Below are 15,910 nucleotides of genomic sequence, written 5' to 3' on the forward strand. Positions count from 1 at the left end.
AACATATTAGGCTAGACATTAGTTTGCACTGATCTGAAATCACAGAATGTATTTGTCATTGCCATTGGAACATCACAGGCTATCAAATGTCATAAATTAGTGAAGTAAGTGTGGTTCTTCAACTTTGCAGGGCCAGTTCTGTGAACACTGCAACTCCAATAATCCAACTAAGTCTCATCCAATTACCAATGCAATTGATGGAACTGAGACCTGGTGGCAGAGTCCGCCTCTCTCGCGTGGCCTGGAATACAACGAAGTAAACGTCACCTTGGATTTGGGACAGGTGAGTGCCCTGGGCAGAGTGTTTGGCTTTAAGTGTACATTTCCGATAGAGGCGTTTTCAGTGTTGATTGGCATGACTGCTCTGGTGTGCATCTGAGAAATCACAGGGGTGTAGCTGTTTGTGATGTTTGTTGTCCCTATTGTGCTTGTGCGTTTTTTATGAGCATGTGTGATGACACAATTGTTTGCTGTACCAGGTGGCTATCAGGGCAATATCTCACTAGCATCTTAGGCCCTGATGAGAGTGAGAGGGGTTTTGCTGAAGATGGATAAGGTGCAAATACATCAATCGGACTGTGATGTTTGTTGTTGTTAACGTCAATGAACATTGTATATCAGTTACTGATTATCTGTCCCACACAGTTGTGGGAAATGTTGGTATATCTGTGTTGTGTATGTGCTTGTATGTTTGGCAGGATTAGGGGCACCCCAACATGGAGTCATGTTTAAAGATGAAATTTGTGTAGTTTCAAGTAAACTTCTACAGTCACATATTGATTCATGCACTTAGATGAAAATGGAGTTCTTTCATCATTAACTGACCATGTTCACTGGATGGTTGTTGGTTCTCAGATGGTGTTTGCCCATGGCGAGGTCTCATGCCCCCTCTGGTTGGGGAATATGCATCCATTACAGCCTGCTTTGGTGCACAAAGTTTGGCCCGCTGCCCGTGAAATCCCACCTCACGCTCAATTATGCACTGCGTGTAGAAAAGGGAGGAATTCCGCTGAGGGATTAAGGATCAGAGGAGGGGATGTTAAGATGGTCAGTGGGGGGTCGGGGGACCCTGACCTGCCGCGAGACACGTTTCCTTTTGGATCTTAGCCTGGCACCAAAGTCAGCCCCGCCCCAACCCCCAAACAACCACCACACCACCCCAACTACCCTTCATGTAAGAATTGCCCCCTAGCTTGCCTGTCTCTGTATGAGGACTGTGGGAAGTCCTTGTCCATTCACTCGGAGATGGGAAGTGGAGAGGGCGGCTTTTATGAATAGCAGTGGTTCAGCATGGCGTAGGCATTGGATGGGAGGCTCAAGAGACCTCCATACAGAAGACACGACATTGCTCCATTTATTTGAGATGGGTGGGGGGGGGGCAGTACTGGATTAAGAGGTGCGATAAAGGGCAGGACTGAAGTATTCACCCATAATTCCACGCTGCTGGCACAGACCGCACCTATTATTGAGCATGTTAATCCTAAGGATTCAAGCTTGCCTTACCTGGCTCCTCTACATTTCTGCAGTCACGGTTTGTCCAGATGGATTTAGTACTGATGTATTTCACATTAGTTTGCAATACACTTCTGGTTGGCAGTCAGCTATAGTTACTAGTTTAGTAGGAAAAAGTGGTCGTCTTTGTTTGGTAATTTTTAATCATCCATGTTATCCCTTTTAGTGTCATCCACATTTCATTTTCAAGTATAAACAAAATCTGTCATTTTCTGAGAACAGTCATAAAAAGTTCAAGACTCCACATCTGAGAACTGAAACATGTGGTTCACTCAGTTCATTATGTTTTTTATTTACCATTTGCGTTGACTGCACTAATTCAAAAACCTCTATTGACTGAAATTCACTGGCGTACTGTGATAAGGCATTAGTGTCGATGCCTGACTTGCTGCTTGATGTGCTTTCTGATATCTATGGGGGCATCCAGGTGTCTGATCTTTGTATTTCCTGTTTGGGAGAATACAGGTGCCTGCTTTTGCCTGTGTTATCTACAGCTCCCAGCAAACATGTTGGATAATGGCATGAATGATCCGGGTTTAGATAATGTGCTAGAAGTTCAATGAGTAAGGCATTTTTTGTCAGCAGACCAAAGGCATTTTATTCAGTGCATCTGAAGCACATGTTTTAGTATTTCTTTCTCCAATGCATCAGTGAATCTCTCATGGACCCAGTGTGATCTTGCATGTGATTTGTTTTTTTTAGCATGGATCTCTTATTTGACTTCACATTGGTCAGGGTCAATGCTCTGGAAATGTCAAAGAATTCAATGTCTGCAAGACTTGATTCTGTTTATAATGGCACTATAAACTTACATCTGCCTTGAGGCAAATACCCTGTCAATCATTTGTAATCTATTCACTTAGCCTAAGCCCATCAACATAACCGCTACTGTTTCCCCTTTTTGTTTTGAACCTTGACCTCTGACCAAAGCTTGTTTTAAGGCAGGAGACGATGCTGAACGTTCTCAGTAATGGCTGGCTAGGGAATCTTGGGTTTAAGGGGCCTCCCAAAGACATTAGCCGCAAAGACATTGACTCAGCAGCCGGAGGGCCTAAGCCAGGTTTTTCCAAGGAGAGCAATGGCAATGACAATCCAGGAGACGCCATTCAGAAATCCTGAACAGGTTGCCGACAAACAATGTTCGAGTTTGAAAGAGTTAAAAAAAGGACTTTTCTTTGGGAGTGAGAGGTAGCTCCCTGTGTAAACTGATGCGGAAGATATGTGTTCTATAGATCTATAGTGTGCTACTGGGAGGAGAAACCAGCTCTTTTGTTGGCATTTGTAAAACTACTGCAGGCGACGGCGGTGGCTCGTCCTGGAAAGCAGTGGACAACTGCACACATGCCATGGCATGTGGCATTGTTCTGGGCAGTGTATTTTAGGAGCTCTGAGATCATGCTGCTTATCTCCAGCGTGTGTGAGTGTCGCCCCATGTTTTGTGCCTGAGACACTTTTCGCAGATGGGGTTTGGGGGAGGGAGGGGGGGGCATGGACCTGTAAGCGGAAGCCAAAGCCTGTCTGATTTTGTGCTGTCGGGGCTTTTAAAAGTTGCCTCTTGGGTCCGGGCACTGTGGCCTCAATGGCCTCTCGGCATGTTTGTGAGGTGACCCTGGGGTAGCCTTCAGGAGCAGACAAAGTAGATTTAAAACAGTCATTGGACTGGATTTCAGGTTGGATGAAATGCAAGCCTGTTTGAATAGATCCTTTCTAAGGGGGTTTAAACTAGAGTTTGGACTCTAGCATTTAATGCTAAATCTGGACTGACAGCAGAAGAGCTAGCTGTTCTTTACATGGTCTCTGTATAGTGCTCCTTTCATTGGGGGTTTACTATGTTGATGGTGATTTCACAACGACTAACATGGGATTGGCACAGAACAATAAAATGTGCATGTGGACAGATACGGATAAAATATACAACTGAAAGGGTATGATGCTCAGGAAAGAGGGTTTCCAGATTGAGAAAAGCTATGAGCTAAAATTAAATATATTGCTCATGTGGAAGTATGGGTTCAGACATCAGCCAAAGTTATATATTTTTTTCTATCACAAACACACACATGCACACATGCGCACATAGACACACATGCGCACACACATGCAAGCACACACATACACACACACACACACACGGACACACACACACGCATATATGCGCACACACACACACACACACTCAATTCAGAGGTTGGTGTTTGCATGCCGCCTCTTGCCTATCAAGAGTGTGTGTGTGTGTGTGTGTGTGTGTGTGTGTGTGTGTGTGTGTGTGATTGTGATTGTGATTGTATGCGTGCACAGGCATGTGTTATGATGTATGCTATGAATAACTGTTTCTATGTGAATCTAAGTCTCTGTATCCAAGCGTAAGTGCTTGAGGAAAATGGCTGCTAAGGTTTTTACATGTGTGAGGTCTGCTATAGTCGGACCCTGTCGCCTGGCTCAGTGCTGGGCTTACTGCTCTGCAGCTTAGTTCCTGGAGAGATGGAGGTGGCTTTGTTTCAGCTCTCTGCTGGAGAATACACACAGCCAAATCTTTTCTTTGCACCATGCTCAACCTTGCATGGTCAAAATTTAGATAAGCCCAGAGGGTTTCTCCTTTGTAGGCCCTGTGGAAACCTTTTTCCAGGCGTTTGGCCATGAATATGTACTAAATGGCAGTGAGAGGTTTGAGTGACACTGGCTGTGACGCACAGTGCTGCACCAGGGCGCTCTGATATGTGCAGCCATGGCAGACAGCGCAGAGAGTCAGGTAATCCCAATTTGGCACAGCTGGGATCCTAGTTCTTGCACCATGGTGACGTTTATAAATAGTGTGAGGGATAAGGGGGGGGAAATGCTCTTAAAATGCTCACAGCAGGTGGCCCCCCAGAGAACGAGGAGAGAAGAGCTCACTGTTGTGAGGGTGTGTGTGTGTGTGTGTGGGGGGGGGGGGGGGGGGTAGGGGGTTAGGTTTGTTCTGAGCATCCGTGAATAAAACATCTGAGAAACGTGCATCATGTTAATTCACTGAACATGGATTAAATTGGAAAAACAGTTGGTTTAGAAAGGCATGGATGTTTGTGATGCTTGCACAGGATAATATAACCCCCCCCCCCCCCCCCACCCCCAATCTCCACCACCTGTTCCTGACAGACAGGACCTGTCCCTCATTGTTGGGAGAGGTCTTTGGATTCCAGCGCCTTCTAAATGCTACAGCACCAACTGTCTGGCCACCCTGATCTCCCTGCAGGCGTGAGGTGATTCTTCATCTGCTGGGCATTCCTCTGGCCTGAGCTCGTGGCAAGTTTTGGGCTTTGTGATGCAGCCACTGTCCGGCCCTGCATGCCTCACATGATCATTCGCCTGTGGTGGGCTTCCCTCTCACCCTGTCTGAGGCGTGCGCATGTGCACACACTCACACTCACACACACACACACACACACACCTTTTACGAGTAAAAAAAAAAAAACTCTTTCATTATGCTTTTAGTCAGAGACTAGCTTCTAGTTATTCTCATTCTAGAGGTTATTTTCTAAGTGCTGCCATCACTGCTCCCCAGTATCTCAGCGCCGTCTCCCTGATTGACAGCTGTGCGTTTTCTCTGCGCGCATGTAGGAGCACAACAGTCTTAGCGTAGCTGCTGTGCAGCCGGAGCGGATGGGAGCGCGCGTCAGCAGAGCGAGGCTGCTGAGAGAGAGAGCAGCTCTCCCCTCTCCAGTCCCACACTCCCAATTCCCCCTGAGTCATGCGCCAGCAACCAAAATAGGTGCTGTACCCGTGAAACGGAACACGGCCTGTTCGCCCGCTGCTCGCTTGGCAGCGGCCCTGGCGTGACTAGCCGTCGTCAGCGTCTCCCGTTTTGATTGAGAGGCGGGGGTAAACGGTGCCTGGCGCTGTCCGCTGTGCGCAGGCATGTGTGAAGTCGGAGGAGGAATTCAAAAGGGCGCGGCGCTAACAGCACTAACGCTGACTTCTAATTATTTTTTTTCTGTCTTTCTTACTCAACGCCTCAGGGCGCACATTCAGCACAGCCAGGCCATGACGGCGGAGCCTGGGGGGGGGTCACAGCGCTCGTGGGAGAAGTGCAGGGAGCAGTCAGGGCTCGCTCAGACACTGCGGCCCCTCCGTGCCCCGCACCTCTTCCCCTCCAGTGATAATTACAGAGCATGAGGGGATTCTGTGCACTCTTGTTTATGAGGGTCAGGTGGAGGAATGTGCTCAAGTTCAGGAGGTGGTGCGTGAAGGGTCTCGATTCTCCAAACTGCCTGACCCCATGCCTGGACTACCTGACCTGCCCCATTCCTACACTATGATAGACTGTGTAAGCAGCAGCACCCACATCACAGCAGGTTAGACTGTTGCTGATTTTGAGGCGATATCTGCCCTCACTTGCTTTCCTCCTGGAGAAAGCAGGTAACCCCAGGTACAGGTGCTGTCAGGGCAATGAGGGAGTTTCCCCGAAGCATCTTTTTCAATACTGATTTAATGCAACAAAAACCCATTGTACCACGCGTCTCATGATGTCATTGGCATCATTTCTGTGTGGACAAAAGCAGCTTGATTTATTCTTAGGCTCGGTGTTTGGGCATGTCAGTATGAAATCAGGGAAAGGTAGAGCATTGCAGTAAAACCTAGTCTGTTCTTTCTCACTGGAGGTGCCTGCATGGGGGTACCAGGATGATCCCTATGAGGCTTTGTGCTTTTCCTGATGTACACCTGGTTAATCACGTCATTCAGCCGGGCTTTCCCAGACACATGGAGTTAGGGATTTAACGATTTTCTCTAAGCCATGGATATGTTCCATCTTCTTTTTCTCCAAGAGGGAAGTGGTAATGTTCAACCTACTTTTAGATGTGCTTCACCATTAAACCACATTTTTCATGTCTGCTCAGGAGTTTAGAGGAGGGTGAAAAATGGTTGGTCTCCATGATATGCTTGTACGGAGGCCCTGGTGTTTGATATTTTCTACTCATGTGAATAACATCCCTAACTAGGGGTGTACCGGTACACTAGTTACTTCGTGTGTGTGTCTCGGTTTTGAAGTCACGGTTCGGTTAATTTTCAGTACAGTAAGCCTGTAGGTACTGCTAGCCTAAAATTAACTGACAATATTGCTGATGCGCAACGGCAAATGTATTTTGAAAAGGTGTCTAATGTTTTTTGACATTAAATGACTAAACAGGCGTATGGTCCGCCACTTAATATGTTTCTGTGGGAACTCGAATTTGACATTGTTCACTCACAAAAAAGCCTACTGTTGATTACTCTTGAAGACTGCATTCAGTACATTCATTCCTAACGTCCTGTACCTAAACGGTTCCGTACAAATATGTGTACCTTTACACCCCTATCCTTAACTGATGTGAAATGGGTCTTTGGGTTTTAGAATTTTTTGGATGTTTATATATGTTGACTATGATGACATGCGAATGGTATTCAAATCCACAGCAGTAGATCTAGTGCCATTATGAAGTCTGTCTTGAATACCAAATTTCTGACAATGGTTTGGTGTACATTCAATATCTGTAATTGTAACACCATCTTAGCATTTTTGAGTAATTGTTTGGCATATTTATCTTTTGTTTTGTTACTGCTGACCACTGATTCAGCAGTCAAATCCCTGGAGTGCTCCATAACAATCTGTGAGTCAGCTTGTTGACCATGAGGCCGCGCCTTTGACTGGCCTATCTCTCTGTGTGGATATGTGTGTGAGATGTTGACACCATGTCTGGAATCTGAGACATGTCTGCTTGAAGGTCCCTGTTGTCCCTTATCTCTGACACTGTTAACACTTTTGGGGTTTTAAGTACACACTCTCCTGCATGAACAAAATTAGGCTGCAGTAGTTTGGTTATAATAAGCTTAACTAAAAAGTAAAAGTACTAACAAAAGATGCCTAAAAAAAGTATAATGCTCCAGGACATTTACACACATTTGTCAAATGATGCCCTCCAACTTGACTCTATAACAGAATACTCTGGCAATATCCTTGTTTGACAGCGTACCCAGAACTATTTATGTCTATTGTTAGAATTGGCAGGTCTCTGAGAGTCTGGCCTTGATGCTGTTTTTAGGTCAGAAGCCCAGAAATTGTTTATGTGAGGGGGCTATCTGTTTTTTGTTCTCCCTATCCGGTTACTTATGCCTGGAATGGCTCCCTGATTAGTTTGAGCCACTCCCATGTTGCGCTGAGGCAAGGAAGTCCTGCTGGCATTCGTGTGCAGACAATTCCCATAGAAAACTGAAAAGGTCCTGAAAAAAGTCCCCAGATGGTCAGGTCTTCATAAAAGGCCAAATAACAGGTTTTTCAATACTATGTCAGAAGTATAAGTAAGTATAAGTATATACTCTTTTAATCCTGTGAGGGAAATTTGGTCTCTACATTTATCCCAATCCGTGAATTAGTGAAACACACTCAGCACACAGTGAACACACAGTGAGGTGAAGCACACACTAATCCCGGCGCAGTGAGCTGCCTGCTACAACGTTGAACTCGGCTTAGTCCAAGGACTCCAATGATACCTCATTTTTGAAGATTGGGAATACGGGTCAAAGGTTACATGCGTGAACGTACTTCCAACTTTGGCCTGTTGGTGGCGCTAGAGTGCTCAAGGTGCCGACATGAAACTTGCTGAAATTAATCATGGGACTGTCCCCAATCAGTGTGCCAAATTTCGCAACTTTTTACCAGACGGTTCTATGGGCTGCCATAGACTTCAATGGCAGAGGAAAGATAAATAATAAGAATACGTAGAAACACAATGGGTGCCTTCGCACTGCTTGGCCCCCAATTACATGCCACAGTGATGATACACAATGGCCACTCCTGGCCACTGTCATTTTGTAATATGTACCCACATTTTACATATACTACTACTAGACAGGAATACAAGATGCCACATTCAGATGCTGCATAATCCACAAAGAAAAGGAAACAACATTTCCCTCATCTGCCAACATGTCTGAATTGACAGCTAAACATATTTGATTACCTGCACTATATGCAGCACTGCCCACATGATTTCCATCTCAATCCGATTCCTATTGATTCAAAGAGCCACTGATTACACTTGACCACAAAACGTGACAAAAGGTGAGCCGGCTCAGTCACTGTTGCTATTATAAGGAGCCCACCCGTTTGGCCAGATAAAGGCACTGTTGCTGTTGGCACACGGAAGCTCCGCATTACAGCTGGGCACACCTGCCTCAAACTGACATCACTGACTGACAGGCAAATTATAAGCATAATAATACACAATAGGCGAGTTTCGTGGAAGGACTTATGGGAGGCCTTCAAAGGCTGGCAACCATCGCTGTCCAACGTGTCAGGACAGAGTAGCTGGGAGCAATAAGGAATTTGCCATGGAGAACTGCAGATTGCAACACTGCTGAATGCATGCGTGTTCAGTGTTGCTGGTGTGGGGGAACATCTCAGAGTAAGTGAGAGGCGTTTAGGATCACTGAAGTGTGTGGCCCCAAGCTGTGCTCTTAATGAGGATGTTGTTTATTTATTTGCACCTGAAGGATTGGGATGTCATAGGGTTCTCAATACTGTCCCTTTAGTTCCACGATCTACAATTAGCATAAACCTTTCATGGGCAACTGTTGAAAGAAAGCCTGAAACAAAGCCATTGACAACTGTTGACAACATGGCATTTTACAGGCAATCTTATGCACTTAATTAACATTCATTGCTCTACTGTAAAAATAATTAAACCGCATTTGCCTCTTTGAAAAAATCATATGCCACCTCTGTGGCAGTATTACTTCCCTTTACACTATTGGGCCACCATTATTACAGATTTGAATGGCCCCTATTTATATGTATTAATTTAGCAAACGCTACTATGTCAACTATATTACAAGGGCCATTGTCCCTACAGCAACTCGGGGGTTAAGTGCCTTGCTCAAGGGCACAATGGTGGAAGCTGGGAATTGAACCCACAACTTCAGGGTACTACATGCTAGCCCAGCTCTTTAACCACAGCACCGCCCACAGTGACTTTAAACACATTTTGGGTGTGAAAAGGCTTTACTGGCTCACTCGCTGGTCACAGCAGGGTTATTAACTTGTGCATGTGGAGTTTGCACAAGGCTGTAGCTGTGTTGCCAAAGCATGCACTGGCTCCCAGTGAGGATGGACGAGACGAGCATGATGGAGTCTGAGGCGGAGCACGGGAGGAACAGGTCCACACTAGTAGAGGCTTCTCTTTGAGGGGAGAAAAAAAGACTGCTGTGTTTTCTTTCAGAGGGCCTGGCTTGCCTCTGCTAATAAAAGACGTGCAGAAAAAGAAAAGTGACCTGTCGTGAGGAAAGGGAAAAAATATGACTTGTATAGGCTTTATAAATCAGGGAGGCCTATCTTTGCGCGGCCTGGTGATTGATGGGTGGACCTCCGGGGCCATGGACACTGCAAGTCTGGCCTTGCTGCACACTGTTGTGCTGTGCAGTTTAACTGCTTGTTCCTGATAATACTGTAACAATCCCTCCACAAGATGTGTGTTTTTAAACCCAAGAAATTAGATTATACTACAAAAAGAGAAAATGCCTTTGCATAATATTAAATAACTTATATAGCTTGTCATCCAAAAGCACACTTCCCCATATACTAAATATTATAATTTAAATGCAAGGTGATTCTGAAGTAAGGGATTACCGCTGAAATAGGCTTTCTCTCTTTGTCCATGTTGTAGACTGCCTGACAGGGGCGGCACAGAGACCCAGATATTGGGCTATTGGTCTTGGCTTGTGAGGCTTGTTTTTAATGTAGCATGCTGTCTACCGTTCTACGTTTGGAAAAGATTGTCATTTGTGTTTTAACAATGTTTTGCTTCTGACTGCTTGATCAAGGAGAACGTCAAATGTGTGAATAATTGCCACATTTTTCAGCTTTGCTGAACTTGGTCTGTTATGCTGCCTACTCCTTGTTGTGAATAAAATGTGGGAACGGAATAATTAAAACAAGTACACGATTTATTGAAGCCAACACATGACATACTAAAATGATTGACGTGCTTAATGTATAAATGTACAAAGTTATAAATACTGTAGATGAATTCTGCTATAGATGTGATTTGTCATCAGATTTATTGTGTTATTTGTTTTTGTGCTGCTTTTATTTTTAGCTTTTCCACGTGGCCTATGTCCTCATCAAGTTCGCCAACTCGCCCCGCCCGGACCTCTGGGTGCTTGAGCGCTCCGTTGACCACGGCCGGACTTTCACACCCTGGCAGTACTTTGCACGTGAGTGTGTGGACTTGAGACATTTCTCATGCGTGGACGACATTGCATGGTAATGACAGTAAGATTTGATGACCATGGATGCTGCTCGGGTTAATAGCACACAGTATTTCTTTTGGATGTCTCAGCAGAGTTCACTGAATGCTGTGAAGACGCATGACGTCTTCACTGTTATTTTTTGTTGATAAGGTCATCTAAACACCACACTTGAAATGCTATATTGTATATTCTGCATTTTCTACCAATGTGTCCTGTAATTATTATAGATATAATTTTCCTGTACATGCTTTGCTTTCTTAAACCCACTTTAAGATAAGTCTCTGACTATACTAATTGTCACGATCACCTCAGTATATGCTGTGCATTAGTTCATCATTTGAGTCAAGCCAAGGCGACACTTTGTGATATCTGAACAACAGAATCAATGAGTCACACACAAAGTCATCTCTCATGCCTTATAGACACACACACACACACACACGCACACATAAACCCAGAGGGAAAACAGCTGTGTTCCCTGGAATAAAATCTCTTAGACTCATGGACCTGCTTTGGCATAGTTGCCTTCCTGGTATAGGATTGATGTATGGATATAGCCCATGGCTTTCTAAGTTCCTCTTAGTTTGTATTCAGAGTGTGTCCTTCCCTCCTATCTGGCCTCTCTTATCTTGCACTTTCCCATTTGCGTGTGTGAGGGTGTGTTCATGGAGGGTGACAAATGAGCTTCCCTAGAAGAGTTTGGGATTGCTGCAGGATGTGACATAGCTATAGGTGACTTTACTTGACCAATGATGGTATTCTGTGGCTATTCTGTGTTTGGCTATGTAAGACCTGCTTCTGTAAGACTAATTATGACCGCCGCGCAGCGAAGCGGCGGTCATATAGGTTTAGTCAGATTTTTTTTTCTTTTTTCTTTTTCGCATGTCCAAATTTCCGTCAAGGATTCCCGGGACACTGAAAGACCGGGGTAGACGAAACTTGGTGGGCATGTAACCCCATATGGATAGCATGGAACCATCGTTTTTCGTTTTGATCTGTAGCCCCCCCCCGCTGGACTGCACCCCCCGAAAGGAGGGTAGGGCAGACACAGTTTTCTGTGAATATATCGAGAACCGTAGGGTTTAGGAGGACCATTTTTTTTTGTATGTTGATCTCAAAGGGCCATGTCAACCCATTCCATAACCACTCATTTCATGTATAGCGCCACCTAGTTAAACACAATAAAGTAAAAATGAGGTGTTGTAATCGCAGGTATCTGTGACCTAACATAGTCAAAACTGCACGAAATTGGAAGTGTAGGATCATTATGACACCCTCTGAATGCACGCCAAGTTTCGTGGAATTCCGTTCATGGGGGGCCACGCAATAAATTAATTTATGTTACTATACACCAACTGGCCTGTAGGTGGCCGGAGACAGTTTTCTGTGAATATCTCGAGAACCGTAGGGCCTAGGAGGTCCACATTTTTTTTGTATGTTGGTCTTAAGGGGGCATGTCAACCCATCCCATTCCCACTTATTTCATGTATAGCGACACCTAGTTAAAAATTAAAAAGCAAAAAAGTAGGTGTTTTCATCACAATATCTCTGGCTGACATGGTCAAAACTGCACGAAATTGAAAGTGTAGGATCATTGTGACACCCTCCGAATGCATGCCACGTTTTGTGAACTTTCGTTCATGGGGGGCCTTACAATAAAATCATTTATGTGTACATTTAGTGACCGTACACCAACAAGGATTCCCGGGACACTGAAAGACTGGGGTACACGAAACTTGGTGGGCATGTAACCCCACATGGATAGCATGGAACCATCATTTTTCGTTTTGATCTGTAGCCCCCCCCCCCGCTGTACTGGACCCCCCGAAAGGAGGGTAGGGCAGACACAGTTTTCTGTGAATATCTTGAGAACCGTAGGGCCTAGGATGACCAATTTTTTCAGTTTGTTTGCCTCCAGGGGTCATGTTAACCCATTCCATGTGCACACATGTGCATAAACAGATACACACGCACACACATACATTCACAGTAATCATACGTATGACACATACTCACACAGTAGACATATGTACGCATGCATGCACATGCACAAACACACATACGCAGGCAAACACACAAGCACGCACACACACACACACACACACACACACACACACACACACATAAACATAAACATAAAACGTGTACACGCACACATGCACACAATTCAAGAATTTCTCAGAATTATGAACAGGCAAGATGGAGGTGGGGTTGTATAAAATGAATTTTACATGTGAACTAATCATGTTTTGGTACTTTTTGTCTAGCAGATACCAGTGAGAATTGAGTGTGGATAATGCAATTTAGTGAGACAGTTAGAATCATATATGCCTTTCAGCGTGATTTATTTTTGTGGAAAAAATGTGCTGGACTGGGCGGCAGTCATATTTTGTACCGCTGTGCGGTACATCTAGTTTTAGTATGTTTCTTTCACATATTTGGATGTTTTTTTTGTTTTGTTTTTTGTGAAATGTATGAGCTGTTCATAATGTCAGCATTAACATATCCACACTCAGATTCTAAACGGGAATGTATTGAAAGATTTGGGAAGCAGCCCAACAAGTATATCATTGGAGATGATGAGCAGATCTGCACCACTGAGTACTCCCGCATTGTGCCTCTGGAGAACGGGGAGGTAAGAATCATGCCGTTGTTTTAATTAGGAAAAAAAACATGAGCTGCACATGAATATGTATGAGATGACTAATCTTGACACTGAGAACTGCGACAAGGTCTATCCACAGAGAAGGCAGACCATAACGGCATCATTCTGACCTTGCAGGTGTCAGGAATAAAAGTTTGAATGATAAAGATGATCATGATCCACAGCTTTCATCTCTACTAATGCTCTTGTGTTGCGCAGATTGTCGTGTCGCTGATAAACCGCCGGCCGGGGTCAAACAATTTCACCCACTCTCCGGTGCTTCAGGAGTTCACCAAGGCCACCAACATCCGCCTGCACTTCCTGAGAACCAGCACCCTGCTGGGTCATCTCATCTCCAAGGCCCAGCGGGACCCATCCGTCACACGCAGGGTAAGTGCCACGAGTCGGGGCGTGCATATGATCATCTTTCCCCAGAACGTTCAGCCTGGAGACCTTAAGTTTAGCATTACGGAGTCTTCTGAATATTAGTGGTGTTCATGTTGTTTCTCTGCCAGCTCCGATCTCTTTTGATTGTTGTGTGTGTCTGTAAGGAGTTCAGGCATCAAGCTGAGCTCCTGGATCTACTCTTTGGTTTGGAAAGGGAAAAGGAAAGGGGAAATGGCACAGGCCAGGAGACCATTACCAGATGGCTTTCTACGTGGTTTTGAACAATGAATGTCTGGTTCTCCGCCAGCTCATTACTCAAGTTAATGAAATTAGTTGTGAAGTTTGTCTTGAACACTTAGTTCTTTTTGGAAGTTGCATTGTTTTCAGGCAGTCTGGAGGACAGACAAGTCACAGAAAGCAAGTGCAGGATATGTATATATAGTCTGTTGCTCACACCTGGATGTATCCTTTGCTCTAGGTTTAGTAGATCCTTGGTATGGGCTCAGATTATATATGGGCTCATAAGATTATAAATGTTTGAAGAGAATCATGTTTTGTTACTGGTTCAGATGCATGTGATCACATAGTCAGCGGTAATTACAGCAAGATGTCACGTGTGCTCCAGTGTATACAGGCAGAGTAATCAAGCACAGATGACTCACAACTTTCATTGTCCTTGCCTTGTCTCCATCTGGAATGGTGATGATGGATGACTGTGTTCTGTTGGTTTTACTCTTCAGTCTGTTGATGCCATCACTTGGCGCCCTCCCAATTCACCCCTCTTACCCCGACTCCACCCCTTCTCCTCTCCCTTCCGCCTCCTTGCACATTCCTGGGTGGGCTCACTGCCAGCGCCGGGGCTCCTGCCAAGGCCACTCTGAGGAGGCGCAGGCTCCGGTGAACTGGCTCTGGAGGAGGAGGAGGAGGAGGAGGAGGAGGAGGAGGAGGAGAAGGGGCCGTCATCTTGCGGCTTACACGGCCCTGTGGAGTCTGACACACGGCTCAGCCTCCCTCTGTCCCTGCGCGAAACACAAAGTGCTCTCTGACTAGAGACTGAGACGTCTCACTGGGGCGCTGGTCTGGGAGAGGTGGATAAAGAAAGAACTGCTTTTTTTTAATGGTTGGCACTGGTATGTCCTTCCCTTGGTTACTGGAATCCAACAAGTACCAGCCAAATGGGATGTCTTGCCTGGTCATTCTCAGATGGGATTTCTGTGCTTGTTTGAAATAGGGCAGTTTATGAGTCCTCCCCGGAGTCTGGGGTAAATATCAGGAAGTTAATGCACCAGACCATGTTTTGTTTTGATGACGGACATGTGTTTAATGTTGCCCCCATCTGCACTTTCCCACTTTCCAGGTAGGCTGCCTGCCATCCATATTAATCTCTACTTAGCCAGGATAATCTGCCTGTCAGGAAGAGATGTCTGGCAGACAAGGCAAAGGCTAAAAGGGGGCCTTAGATTTTCACACTCTGTTGATTTGTAGCTCTAGATTCCAGGGTGTGTCGCATGCACACACACACGCACATGCACGCACAACTGATTTTTCCAATTCCTCTTTTCACAGTATTACTACAGCATCAAAGACATCAGTGTTGGCGGGCGATGTGTGTGCCACGGTCATGCCCTGGAGTGTGGTGGCCCAAGCAGGCAGGACCAGTAAGGAGCTCCACACACTCACACACTTCACACACTCACCCCTTAATTCCACAAAGTTGGGGTTCTCTTCATATCTGACAGGCCCAGTCCTGCCAATAATACATCTGCATTAGCCTTTATCATAAGTAAACTGTAAGTATAAATACTCTTTTGACCCCGTAAGAGAAATTTGGTCTCTGCATTTATCCCAATCTGTGAATTAGTGAAACACACTCAGCACACAGTGTACACACAGTGAGGTGAAGCACACACTAATCCCGGTGCAGTGAGCTGCCTGTGAGGGGTTACAGTAGGTGCCTTGCTCAAGGGCACTTCAGCCGTGCTGGTCGGGGTTCGAAACGGCAACCCTCCGGTTACAAGTCCGGAGCGCTAACCAGTAGGCCACGGCTGCCCCACAAAGGAACTGTGCAGGTAGATATTAAACAGTAGCTATACGGTAGCTGGCAAGTTGTCC

General features: G+C 45.4%; 1 protein-coding gene across 1 annotated transcript in view; it reads left to right on the top strand.

Annotated features, from left to right (window-relative positions):
* Positions 1 to 15,910, top strand: part of LOC143133700 (laminin subunit alpha-3-like) — a 77,895-nt gene that overhangs the window by 644 nt on the left and 61,341 nt on the right. Inside the window, exons 2-6 of the mRNA XM_076293509.1 lie at positions 131 to 283; positions 10,614 to 10,731; positions 13,284 to 13,402; positions 13,631 to 13,801; positions 15,365 to 15,456. Coding sequence (XP_076149624.1) covers positions 131 to 283; positions 10,614 to 10,731; positions 13,284 to 13,402; positions 13,631 to 13,801; positions 15,365 to 15,456 — 653 coding nt within the window. The remainder of the gene's footprint in view (positions 1 to 130; positions 284 to 10,613; positions 10,732 to 13,283; positions 13,403 to 13,630; positions 13,802 to 15,364; positions 15,457 to 15,910) is intronic.

Source organism: Alosa pseudoharengus, unplaced genomic scaffold, assembly GCF_046254945.1.
Source record: "Alosa pseudoharengus isolate Yale_2024_CS ecotype anadromous, Long Island Sound unplaced genomic scaffold, YU_APseudo_1.1 YU_APseudo_1.1_scf_2, whole genome shotgun sequence".
Taxonomy (NCBI): Eukaryota; Metazoa; Chordata; class Actinopteri; order Clupeiformes; family Clupeidae; genus Alosa; species Alosa pseudoharengus.